Here is a 12,386-nt window from a genome sequence, read left to right as displayed (position 1 = left end):
GTGAGAGAAATTAGGAGAAATTATGAAATTGCGTAGTTGAACCAATATGTTTTTAGCAGAATGGGCATGTAGGTGAAGGTTGACATGATCACAGACTATAGTGCGAAGTAAATGAAGTGACCATGAGCGAGATGGTTTCCTTATCGAACGGTATATATAACAGTCTGTATAAAGCATTAGTCGTTAAAGTGGAGGGTTAAGTAACGTGTGAAATCTATTGCACTGATGTGCTTTTCTCATGTTCAGTACTAGTAGTTATAATTATGAGTGAGTCATGATTTTAAATGTAATGTTTTAATGGGGAGTTGCAGAACGTACATACGTAGTAATTGTTTGTATGTGGCTAGATAGAGAACAGGGCGAGGTAACATGAATGTAGAAGAAGGTTTTGTACGGTAGCCAAGTGAAGAAATACAGTTACTAGAAATGGCAGAGTGGTGAACTGGTGTAACTTTTTAACAAAAGGAATACATTTGCCATCATGAAATGCATATGGGTGGCCGTGAGTGAGTTTTGATAAAGCAAATATAAGCGTAAGAAAACGTTAGTGTAAAAGAGGAAATTATCTGCCTGAGGGCGAGGCGGGATTCAATCCTTGAACCAGAGGTTTACCAGTCTGTGACTTTGTTAGTGCAGCACCATGACATAGCTATGCAATGCGTGAAATATCATTAGCAAACCTGTCCGTGGTTTTAAAGAAGAACACAGGCCAGTAAGCACAGAAGAGCTCCCGTTGAATCCATATGACTTTGCAATATTGTAGCCGGTTAATAACTGAACGTGCAGACGGCACATCATAATGCAGTGTATACGTTCGGTGAACGGCGGGTAGATATGGTGCAAAAGCAATAATTGAGAAGTAGTAGACAATTATTAGTGAGGGTAAAAGCAGGTTAAAGAAACATGTTCCTAGCTGGGCTTGAACCTATGACCCCATGTTCCCAAGACTGTAACCTTGCCCACTAGGCCACAGGCAGACTAGCTGTTTAAACTGGAAATGTTTCAGAGTAAAAAGGTATGGGTATTTTGCGTGTGTATGCGAGTTTTTGATTGGGTCGTGTAGGTAAAGATTTGACTGGTGTTGGTAAAATGTCCAATGGGGATACATGTTGTTAGTGGGATAGGTGGCAGGAAGAAGAAGAAGAAGAAGAAGAAGAAGAAGAAGAAGAAGAAGAAGAAGAAGAAGAAGAAGAAGAAGAAGAAGAAGAAGAAGAAGAAGAAGAAGAAGAAGAAGAAGAAGAAGAAGAAGAAGAAGAAGAAGAACAAGAAGAAGAAGAAGGAGAAGATTTAGAAATAGAAGAAGAAGAAAGAAGAATTGGAAGAAGAAGAAGAAGAAGAAGAAGAAGAAGAAGAAGAAGAAGAAGAAGAAGAAGAAGAAGAAGACGAAGAAGAAGAAGAAGAAGAAGGAGGAGGAGGAGGAGGAGGAGGAGGAGGAGGAGGAGGAGGAGGAGGAGGAGGAGGAGGAGGAGTTGTTTGAGTTGTGTGGACATGTGAAGTTGTTTATGAATTCTGTCTGTTGAAATGGGGTGAGAATGTGCAGAATTTAATGTTTTTAAGGGCTGAGTGTCTGTGGCTGTTGTGGTTATTTCTGTGGGGAAACCTGAAAAGTGCCAAACTCTTGGTGCTGTATAGGTATGGGGCATGCCCCTGCCAACGCGTAACTTGGCGGGATGGCATACCTGCCATCCCAATCTTAGGGCTATTGTCGGGTTTACCTTGTTGCTATGACGGAATATGATTTTTTAGTGGTGAAAGAATATTTTTTATGAATGCCAAGATAGACAATATTGTCCATTATGTCAAGGGTGGGGGGTGTTTTCTAGATGAGACTGCAGGAAGGGGGTGTGTGTTAAATGAACGACCAGAGCGAGCTGGCTATTCTACCTGTTGTTCTTTACATAGCTAGTAGCCTACATTGCGATATGTTGTCCCATTTAGAGCACTGGTATTCCAGATTTGGTAATCTTGAAAAATTTGTATCTGGATCAGGGTGATCCAATCCAATGTTGCTTTGAAAAACCGGCACAAAAGTAAAATGGATTACTTGATCCTGGATAGCAAAACATGGGATTTCCAAATCCGGATCATTCTGATCCAGATTGAATTTTTTGAACAACTGAGCCCAGGGCTTCAGCATTTCATGCCTTTTTTTCATTCCTGTCCATACAGTCTCATTTATCAGAGTGTAAGAAGAACCTGTGTCTAGGATGGCAACACCATTCCATGAGCTAATGTTTAAGGGTACCATCAGTTGACATGGTGGTGGGCATTCTGATGATGATAATGATGAAACAGGATCCATTGAATTGGTTAACCCTAAGTGAGTTGGGTGAGTAAGGTTGCCAAGTGTGGCTGGCCCTTTCTTGCTATTAGAAACTTGCTCAGAATGTTAGGTAGAAGGTTTGGGAGTTTTGTTTTTGGCAGGTTGCCACTGTGGACATGAAGCAGGTGGGTGGGTGCCTTTACAACGCCAGCAGAACACTTGGAAGGGCTTGTTTGTGTTGGGTTGGGTTGTATTCTGTCTGTTAAAGACCTCTGAGAAGCGAGTACAGGTTTTGTAGTTTTACTCATCAGGTTTTTCCTCTGTTCATACTGCAGTTGGTTCTCCTTGTCTTTCTCTAGTTGTTGACTAAGGTGGACAGGACTGTTGACAGAGATGTTCCCATTACTCCTCAACTGACTGGCTAGTTGGGGTTTGATGTTCTTTAGGATCATTTTGATGACCTCATCCTCCTTAATGTCCGGTTTCCAACGCTTGCAGAGAGTAGAATACATGTAAGCAAAGTCACGAATGCCCTCACCCTCTCCCTGGACACAAGTGCGGATTCTCTCTGCCAGTTCATCCTGGTAATCCTTCGCCAAGAATGTGGCCTGAAACTGACATTCAAACTTGTGCCAAGTGTTTATCTTATGACTGGCAACATCCCACCAATCCCGGGCAGTACCATGCAGCACATTGCGAAGTGTGGCCATGAGCTCCTCATTGGTAAGGGGGTTGAGTGCCAGTTAATCGCTGTACTTCTGTAGATACAGCAGGGGGTCCGGTGGATCCTCTAGTCACCCAAAAGTGGGGAATTAGATTTTAATCAGAGTTTTCCCAATAAATCTGCCTCTTGACTCTCCCTGGATTGTTAAACCTCCAGGAGAGCAAAGGTTGTCTTGCTATACCCTGCTGCATAGTGGATTGTAACCGTGGGCGGTTTAGGATCCCAGTCTGACTTGTCTCCTCAAGATCACCAAGGGGGGTCTGCACAGCAGTGTCGCAAACAGAAACTGTATGTAGAGGCAGAGTGGATTTCATGACCGTCAGTTCCTCTGATACAGTAATAAGTTGCTGCCTGCACTGTGTGAGCTCAGTCTGTAGATGTTCTACGGTAGTAAACACTGGTGTCAGAACAGAGTGGAGATCCTTCAGTATCTCTGTGTGATGGTGGATTAGGCGCCATTTTAAGTTCATATCGTTTTGAGTTCTGAGATATTCACACTGTTTGTCCATATGTTTAATGAGTTCCTTTTGTTGTTTCTCATAGTGTGCCATTATTGTTTCAGTTATTTGTTCCATATTGTTTTTTAGCTCCTCTTTGTGGCGCTGTTGGTCATCAGACAACCATACCAGACCCAAATAAAGAGGACCCGATTTCTCCCATGAGCTCAATCAAGGAATGAACAGCAGTTTCCTCTGCACCTACTTGTGGCTCTGTAGCCAGAGGATTCAATGGCCTGGCAAGTTCAAAGCTTGAGCACAAATCCATATCCAATAAAGAATATGTAGCTTTTTTCCCTTTAGGTGGCTCAGAAGGAGTTGGAGCTTGGACACCCGATAATTCATCTGCTATTCCATCTATTTGACTCATCATTAGAGAATCCAAGTTGTAAGCCAATTTAGTTTTGCTGTGTCAGAATCTTTGTTTTATTCATAAACTCATGTTATTGAGATTATTCAGTTGCTGTTGTTTTTTTCAACCACGTGGTGTTTTTTATTTTGAATCTGTTACTTGAAATTTACTTTAGCCAGGTTGAGTACATTAATCTGGGGTGCCACTTTTTCATGTGACGGTTTGAATGAAAAAATTGGGGTGCCAGTCAGGTCTCTCTCCTGACATATAAGCTTCAGTCAAGTCAAACCCACAATGGATGCATAGAACATGTTAATGCCATACATCCTATAACATTCCATTGATTTTCAATATTAATAACAGTGCAAAAACCCACATCCACAATGCAAAAACCCACATCCACAAAAAAAAACACACAACACCATAAACTTTAAACGCAAATAAGAAATACATTGAAAAAGTGGTGAATTCAAAATATAAGTCCATCCAAACTGACAAACACACAATGCACACAGCATCCAATTCAGTTCAGTTCCATTCAGTTCAATCTTGAATAATCCCGAACAGAGTTCCGAAAAAACAATCAATCAATACTTTTGTTACTCACAGCAACGTCGATTCCACTCTTTCTAATCGCGTTCAGTGAGTCACAGTTTGCCAGTCGGCAAATCATAATCCACTCCGGGATTTGGATTTCGCCGGTCACACGCCAGCAACCTCCTTCCTTGTTTTCATATGAAAAAACTACCTCAAGATCACGGCGAGTTGAAATCGCATTGCGCCAGGAGACCCCAAAGTTAGAACCGCGTTAGATGAGGGACGATTAATACCTCAAACTTTGCGTTGATTAAAACAGGATTCGGAGCTACAGCTGCGGACAGACCATTTTTCCAACTCACAGTCCGTTGCCATTTTTGACTTTGTCACCATATTTTTATGGGCTGGACCATGTAACAGCGGAAACCAGGTAGGTAATCAGTCTAAATGGGTGTGGTTAAGCGCGGCGCAGGGGCAGCTAAGCCCAGGTCGTCACAATTTACCTCGGCTATAAACAAGCTTACAGGGAACTCCTCCTGTTAAGACTTGTAGGGATTAATATGTTGTAAATGCCCACAACTATGCAAATATGTTGTAAAAACCACACAAAAGATTTCAGTTTGACCAATGGCGATTGCCATTATTTCAGACGTGCAACGCACTTTCGGTAGATGACGTAAAATGGTTGCACTTGAAGTTAACTCAGTAGTTTTGTCCAGCATTTGCGGTTATTAATAGTAAAAAAAATATCAATAAAATGACACAATTTGTGTGTGATGTGATATATGGGATATCTGTGAATAGGATGGATTCAATAGCTAAACATCTTCGTGTATCAGCACATAATATCATTTGGGATTATGCATTTAAAGGAGTTATTATCATCGGCTTAAGCTCATATGACGACATAGGGGGTGAAATAGCTCAGGAGGTAAGAGCGGTTGTCTAACAGTTGGAGGGTTGCCGGTTCGATCCCCTGCCCTGGGCATGTCGAAGTGTCCCTGAGCAAGACACCTAACCCCTAATTGCTCTGGTGAATGCGAGGCATCAAATGTAAAGCGCTTTGGATAAAAGCGCTATATAAATGCAGTCCATTTACCATCCATATGACGCGGATCAATAATAATGTTACATCATTTAATTTAATGGGGATAATGTATACGTTTCAGTTTCACCAAAAACGATAGTTAAATCCATATGGTCAAGTGACTTTGAACGGCTGCTGCTAGAAAGTGGAGTTCTTTACAACTTTTTTGTCGATGTTGGCATAGGCGAGGAGTTGCTCCACAGACACCACCTCTTATGCCATACTCCTGTCTCTTCTGGCCTCCAATTTTCATCGTTTTGTTTATTTGATGAGGACTGTTCTCGGTGCTTTCCTGCTGAGTAATGTCCCGCTCTGGCTCAAATCGAAAAAGCTGAACAGATGACATTTTCAATGCCGCTCAATAGACAAGAGCAATGGAACGGGAGACCCGTGCAACCATTTGACGTAACTATCCAGAGTGCATTGCGATGGTAATAATAATGGTGAACTACGAGTCAAAGGATTACATTTTTTTAAAATAACTAAAATCTTTAATGTGCTTTTTATTACTAATTTATATAATTGAAGGCATTTACACCAAATCAAGTCCTACAAGTCTTAACAGGCAAGGTTCCCTTTAACAAAACAGCGATCTATCTACAGCACATACAGGTAGATGTCATACATACACACATATAGGTAGATGTCAACAAGGGGTCTACCTCCACGTACCTCTGTCTTAATCTGGACCTGCGTGTTGGTGAGTATTCTCTGAATTTTCTCCAGGAACTTCAAATCCACTGTCAGAAACTGGAACTTCTCCTCAAACATACCAATTATTTCTTTAGCCTAAGAGCACAGAAAGGAAATATAATGTGAAATATTATGTTCAAAATAGAATTGAAGGCAATATAACATTTTACAAAACAACTCACAATGACACCTCAAATGCTGCAATAAATGGAAGTGGAAAACTGGTGTTGACAGCTTTTGTATGGACAGGCAATGCTATTTACCTGCTCAAGACACCTGGATTCTGTGCCTTCCATGTCTAATGTGATAGCCTCGTCCGTGGAGTCGATGCACTTGGCCAGTTTCTCCAGACGTTTCTGAAACACCTCAATCTCCTCAGGAGTGTAGTTCCCCCCATCTGAAAACAACCTGAGTGCACAAATATGGTCTTGCTTGATGCCCACAGCATAAGCCACTTAGCCACATAAAATGGAGGAAAGAGGCCTGGAGTCAACATAATTTTTCCTTTAAAAACAGCCAAACATGCAGTTGTTCCTTGTTTCCCCCATTTTCTCCAAAATTTGGAATGCCCAATCATATGCAGCCATACTCATTATGCTATCTGATGAGACGTGGATCCCAGCTAATTAAACCCTCCCTAACCCTGGGCAACACTACCACAGATTATGCATTGCATTGTGGTGCATAGTAGGCACTGGCATGGTCAGAACTCAATCCCAGGCTGTGGGGATCATCAATTCACTATAACAGTGCCAGGAAAAGCCATTCTGCATCCCTGTAAATGGTCCCTTTTTACTTCATATAAACATGTGCGAGTTCTTTTCAATAATTGTTGAGTTCCTCTCTTTCTAAAGAGACACTTGCATTTACATTACATTACATTACATTACATTACAGGCATTTAGCAGACGCTCTTATCCAGAGCGACTTACACAACTTTTTTTACATAGCATTTACAAATGTAGTCTTTGTCAGAACTAAGTATACAGAAATACAATGGGGGCCTCTGAACTTATTTCATCTGAATGTGTTACAGAGATAGGTAACCTATGCATGCTGGAATATAGATCGATTTGAAAATAGGGAAAGAAGAAAAGAAGGGAGAAATGGAAGAGTGAATCATACTGGAGGGATTTGATGAACTGGGCGTTGGCTTCCCTTAAGGTTCCCAGTGTCAACTCTGCCTCCTGTCTGAAGCTCCTCTGTGATTTCTGGACCACAGTCATGTGCTTCTCCAGGTGGGACTGTAGCGAGCTGCACAGTCCAGCTAATCTACAGGAAGAGCATGTCAAGATTCAAGATTCAAAACTTTATTGTCCATTAATGCAGGCAATAATGGAAATTTGTCTTTCGCTGGTGCATAGCTCACATAGAGATACAATACAGTAAATATAAGAACATCAAATGCACATAAAAAGACAACACAGTACATGGAGTAAAATCTCATGCAGTAAAAAGGTAAAATGCAGTAAAAAGTGGTGTACTAAACAGGAGTAAGAGTTAAAAGTTAAGATGTTAAAAAGTCGACCAGTGGCAATTAAAAATTAAATACTAAATATAAAGTGATGTATGCTAGCTCAGCTTAGTAAGTCCGTAGGTTCCTCCTTAGTTGCTGTTGAGCAGCACAATGGCAGTGGGGATAAAGGATTTTTTAAAACAGTACTTCTGTGCACAGGGGACTCTGAACCTCCACCCCAACGGCATCATCTCAAAAGAGGTATGAATGGGGTGGAATGTGTTATCAAGGATTTTGTTGGCCGTTCTGTTTACTGCTTTTGCATGATGTTCTGGGAGCTGGATCTGTGTGCAGCCTGTGATTTTGGTTCCCTGGTTGACCACTCTGGAGAGTTTGGCTTTGCTCCTCACAGACAAGTGACCAAACCAGGACACTTACTCTAAAAGCCTCAATGCACACATATCAAATAATAATCTTTATTTGTATAGTATCTTTTGTAACAAAGTAGAACAGATAAAAGATCAAACAATATTTAAAGTAATATCAAATTCATTATAAATACATTAGTTAAAGAACTAAATACACTGGGCTCCAGAATTATTGGCACCCTTGATAAATATGCACAAAAATGCTAAACTAAAAAATAATACAGTTATTGAAATAAGCTTTATTTTCAACATGTGTAAACTAGTGTGCTTGATTAATGATTCATTGGAATCAAAGTCTTAAATTTTAAAAAAATATATATATTTTCCCAAAAAACAGGTTCCACGATTATTGCCCCCCCTGGCTTAATACTTTGTTAAAACACCCCTGGCAAAAATGGCAGCCTTGAGTCTTTTCCTATAAATTGTGATAAGCTTAGAGAACACATTTGGAGGGATTTTTGACCATTGCTCCATGTAGAACTTTTCAGAATCATTGATATCTTTGGGTTTGCGCTTATGGACCCCCCCCCTCTTCAGCTCAGACCATAGGTTTTTGATTAAACTTAAGTCTGGAGACTGAGATGGCCATTGGAAAACATGGAGGTTGATTTCACTTAAGCATTTCTGTTTAGATTTTGATGTATGCTTGGAGTCATTGTCCTGCTGGACAATCTACCTATGACCAAGTCCTAGCTTCTTAGCAGAGACAGCCTCATTTTCTGCCAGAATTTCCTGGTACTTTGTTGAATTCACTGTGCCATTGATCTAAAATAGTGCTCCGGGACCACTGCCAGCAAAACATCTCCAAAATATCAAAACCCACCTCCATATTTGACAGTAGGTATGAGGTATTTCTCCTGTATGCATTCCTCCTTTGCCACCAAACATGTCGATGGCCAAAACGTTCAATTTTGGTCTCATCTGACAATAGCACTCTCTTCCAGTCATAATTCCAATGAGGTTTGGCAAGCTCCAGATTCTTGGTTTTGTTTATTGTGCTCAGTAAGGGCTGTCTTTGTGCCACCCTTCCAAATAGTTAGTTGGTATGGAGGTGCCATTTTATGTTCTTTTTTTAGACTTGTTGACCACAAGAAACAAACCAATCTCTGCAATTCTTAAACAGTGATCCTTGGGTTATTAATGGCCTCCCTCACCATTTTCCTCACCGTCCGTGGGGACACCATGCACTTGCTTCCTCTTCCTGGCAGATTTGCAATCATTCCATATGTTTTACACCTTTTTATTATTGACATTACAGTGGTATGTTTAACCGTTTATGTCTTTTTTTGTACCCATTACCAGACATGTGACAGTAAATTACCATCGGTCCCTTCTGAATTGACAGTTATTTGGCTTTTCCCATGCTGATGGGTGACAAAGGGATTTTGTATGCTTGTTACCTCATTTTTATTCTCCAGTGAAACTGGAAGTGATTGAATGACACAATATAGTTCCTTTAGACTGAGATGAACTAAATTAAGTACAATTGTATTGCCAATTTCATTTTGTTTGATTTTACTTACAATAATTGTTAGGGGTGCCAATAATTATGGCATAAAAAAACATTGAAGCATGAGAGTAAATGTATTGAAATAAAAGTATATAGTTTTCCCATATGTTTGAACATAACATATAGATTATTATCTGTGTCATTTATTATATGCCGCCTGTTTTCTTCATTTTTATTAAGGGTGCCAATAATTCTGGAGCTCACTGTAAATACAATTAAAACCATATAGAATAAACTAAACCCCCAGGTCTCACTTGTCAGACTTGGTGGCAGAGGTAAAGACATCCTTCATTGCGTGAATTTGTGTCCGAAAGTCCTCCGTTTGCTCCTGCTGACGGAGCTGCAGATCCTGGGCGCAGGTTCGAATCTCACACAAGGTATCATGTACGCCCTTGCAGTATCTGTCCACATGGTCGCGATGCAGTATCAGCTCCTCTGAAAGAGATGGACATACACACGGTCACACATGGAGTGAGTGCATCTAATCAGGTGGCCCCCGACCACTTTGCCCCATCTGGATTCAGTCACCATTTGTACTTAAATTTTACTTCCACTATAATGTAAAGAAAAGGTGACATGTTTCCTTTTTCCTTCATAAAGTTGTCTGTTATGTACAACAATCTCTGATCCCAGCAAACTGTGTTTGTGATTAATTAACAAATACATTAATTCAAATTAAATGGGGGAAAATGTGGTTGACGGCCTGAATGTACTTCCTTATCCAGTTATCCAGCTGCTCATGTAAGACAGCTGTAACAGCTTTAGCTAGGGTTAAACCACCAGCTAAGACCAATTTTATCACAGAACTCCTAAGACCTGAATGTCTGATGTCTCCAATCATGCAGGTAGGGAAATTGTTCCAATGCTACGCAAGTTCAAGTCTAAATGATGTTAATGTAAAGTTTAAACCCCTTGTACAGCAGTTTTCATTTGTCCAGGGTATGTATCTGCCTGTTAATCCGGGACCAGGACAACTCATAAAAATGCATCCATTTATGAATGGTTTGAAAAGAAACCTGCTTGGGGAAAAGTAGAAAGCTGAATTGCAGACCTACAATTCCATAGGGTAGATGTGTGCCATTCTAAATCAAAATCTATGCAATTACACAGAAAAGATTTGCAGAAGGGATTAAAGGGGCCAGGTGGCCAGGCCTGCTATGTTTTCTCACCGGCACGGACATTGTGAATGTCCACCTCAATCCTCTTGGCCCGGGACTGCTGGAGTTGCAGTCGCAGATCCAGCCCAGATTTCAGCTCCTCCCTCTTGGCTGCCACAATGTTCAGAGCATTGAATAGTGCCATCTGATACCAGTCCTCTAAGTGAATGAAGTATGCCACACGAACACTACAGGGCAGGATTAAAATACAACCATGAAATGCTTTATTAAATCCTATAAACACACAAGATGCATCCAACTGGACATTTTTGGGGGGTTTATTTCTAAAAAAACTTGATAGACTTATAACAGAAACCTTAAAACTGATGTCAGGCTTCAAACAGTACTGTATATGTTATATGTATATGTTAAACAACATGTTATATGTACTGTATACGTTATGGAGAGTTACATCTAATCCCAACAAAAAGAACCTTTGCAACATACAAAAATGGTAAGTTACTCACACATACAAAGCACTGTCTAAAAGCCATTAACAAAAACATGCTAAATCTAGGCATTCCATTCTGATATCAAAGTGAGGCCATTTACAACAAACAATACTGGCTATCTTAGCTCACACAAATTAAACAAGCTGTATTCCAAAGCAATGCTACCCAGTGTTTCCTGAATTAATTCATGTAACTTGGCCCTGTGTTTTTTCATTTTACCATCTTAAGAGAATATGGTCATTCAAAGTTTGTGTCACAAGAAAGTGAAATGGCAATCATTTATAGTGGAAAAAATTTGTAATTCAGCTGTGACACCAAAAATAGTATGACTACGCTATATGTTCAAACAATTGTCTGCATCCAGTCCTTTGGGTGTTGTATAAAAAGTAAATCATGAATAAAATGCATTATTTGGGGTCCAAGCAGCAAAGCTACTTATATATACTTAGTATCAACTTTCTTTATATTAACTTTTTATGGACAGACTCTTGAACAAATTGATACAAGTTTTATGTTGATACTTTAAACGGTAGAGGCGGAGATATCTTTTCAATTATTCTCAAAAAATTTGAGATTGCAAAAAATCCAGTATGGTGGACTTTAATGGTTCTTGAGGCAAATTTAATGACGACCCACGTTATCTGAGGAAAAAAGAGTTGAGGAATAGAAGAATGTAACTTTCTTCCTATAGCACCACCACCTGGCCAATCTGGGTATTTTTGCTTACCTCAGTAGCAGATGGGAATGGGAATAAACCTGCCAGATTTTGTTAATCTAGGATGGAGTTTTTGCTGGGCAAACACTTTTATCACAGAATAATAATAATAATAATAATAATAATAATAATCACCGCAAGCGGTAATTAATGGGGTCCAAGCAGCATGCAAAAATTATGAATTTTTAAGCTCTAACAACACACATTGAATGAATGGTACAAACATTTTCAGCCTCTGAAAATTGTACATGGTTGTTCCTAGCTTTGAGGTCAACAAAAATTCCAGTTTCATGAGAATCAGCCATTGCTAAGCCTTTCACATGCCCACTAAACACTGATGGCGGCCATATTTTTCAGATATGACTTAATGATTGTTCATCCAATGGGAGATTTATGTATTTTCCTCTTACAGTGCCATCTATTGGCAATGGGCCACCAAATTTGCTATGCTGCATCAACCATTCCACATGTAGGCCAAGTTTAATGATGATGAGACAAAGCATTCATAAGTTACA

At 40.0% G+C, this 12,386-nt stretch overlaps 1 protein-coding gene across 2 annotated transcripts in view; it reads right to left on the bottom strand.

Annotated features, from left to right (window-relative positions):
- The window catches only part of ccdc180 (coiled-coil domain containing 180), an 89,277-nt gene that overhangs the window by 22,377 nt on the left and 54,514 nt on the right, over nt 1–12,386 (bottom strand). For both annotated transcript variants that reach the window (XM_035429967.1, XM_035429977.1), the window contains 5 exons: nt 10,717–10,892; nt 9,802–9,982; nt 7,279–7,425; nt 6,417–6,561; nt 6,133–6,249 (listed from right to left, as the gene is read on the bottom strand). In XM_035429967.1, coding sequence (XP_035285858.1) covers nt 6,133–6,249; nt 6,417–6,561; nt 7,279–7,425; nt 9,802–9,982; nt 10,717–10,892 — 766 coding nt within the window. The remainder of the gene's footprint in view (nt 1–6,132; nt 6,250–6,416; nt 6,562–7,278; nt 7,426–9,801; nt 9,983–10,716; nt 10,893–12,386) is intronic.

This window comes from Anguilla anguilla, chromosome 1, assembly GCF_013347855.1.
Source record: "Anguilla anguilla isolate fAngAng1 chromosome 1, fAngAng1.pri, whole genome shotgun sequence".
Classification (NCBI taxonomy): domain Eukaryota; kingdom Metazoa; phylum Chordata; class Actinopteri; order Anguilliformes; family Anguillidae; genus Anguilla; species Anguilla anguilla.
Note: the sequence above shows the minus strand (reverse complement) of the source record. Positions and strands in the feature narration are given on the sequence as shown.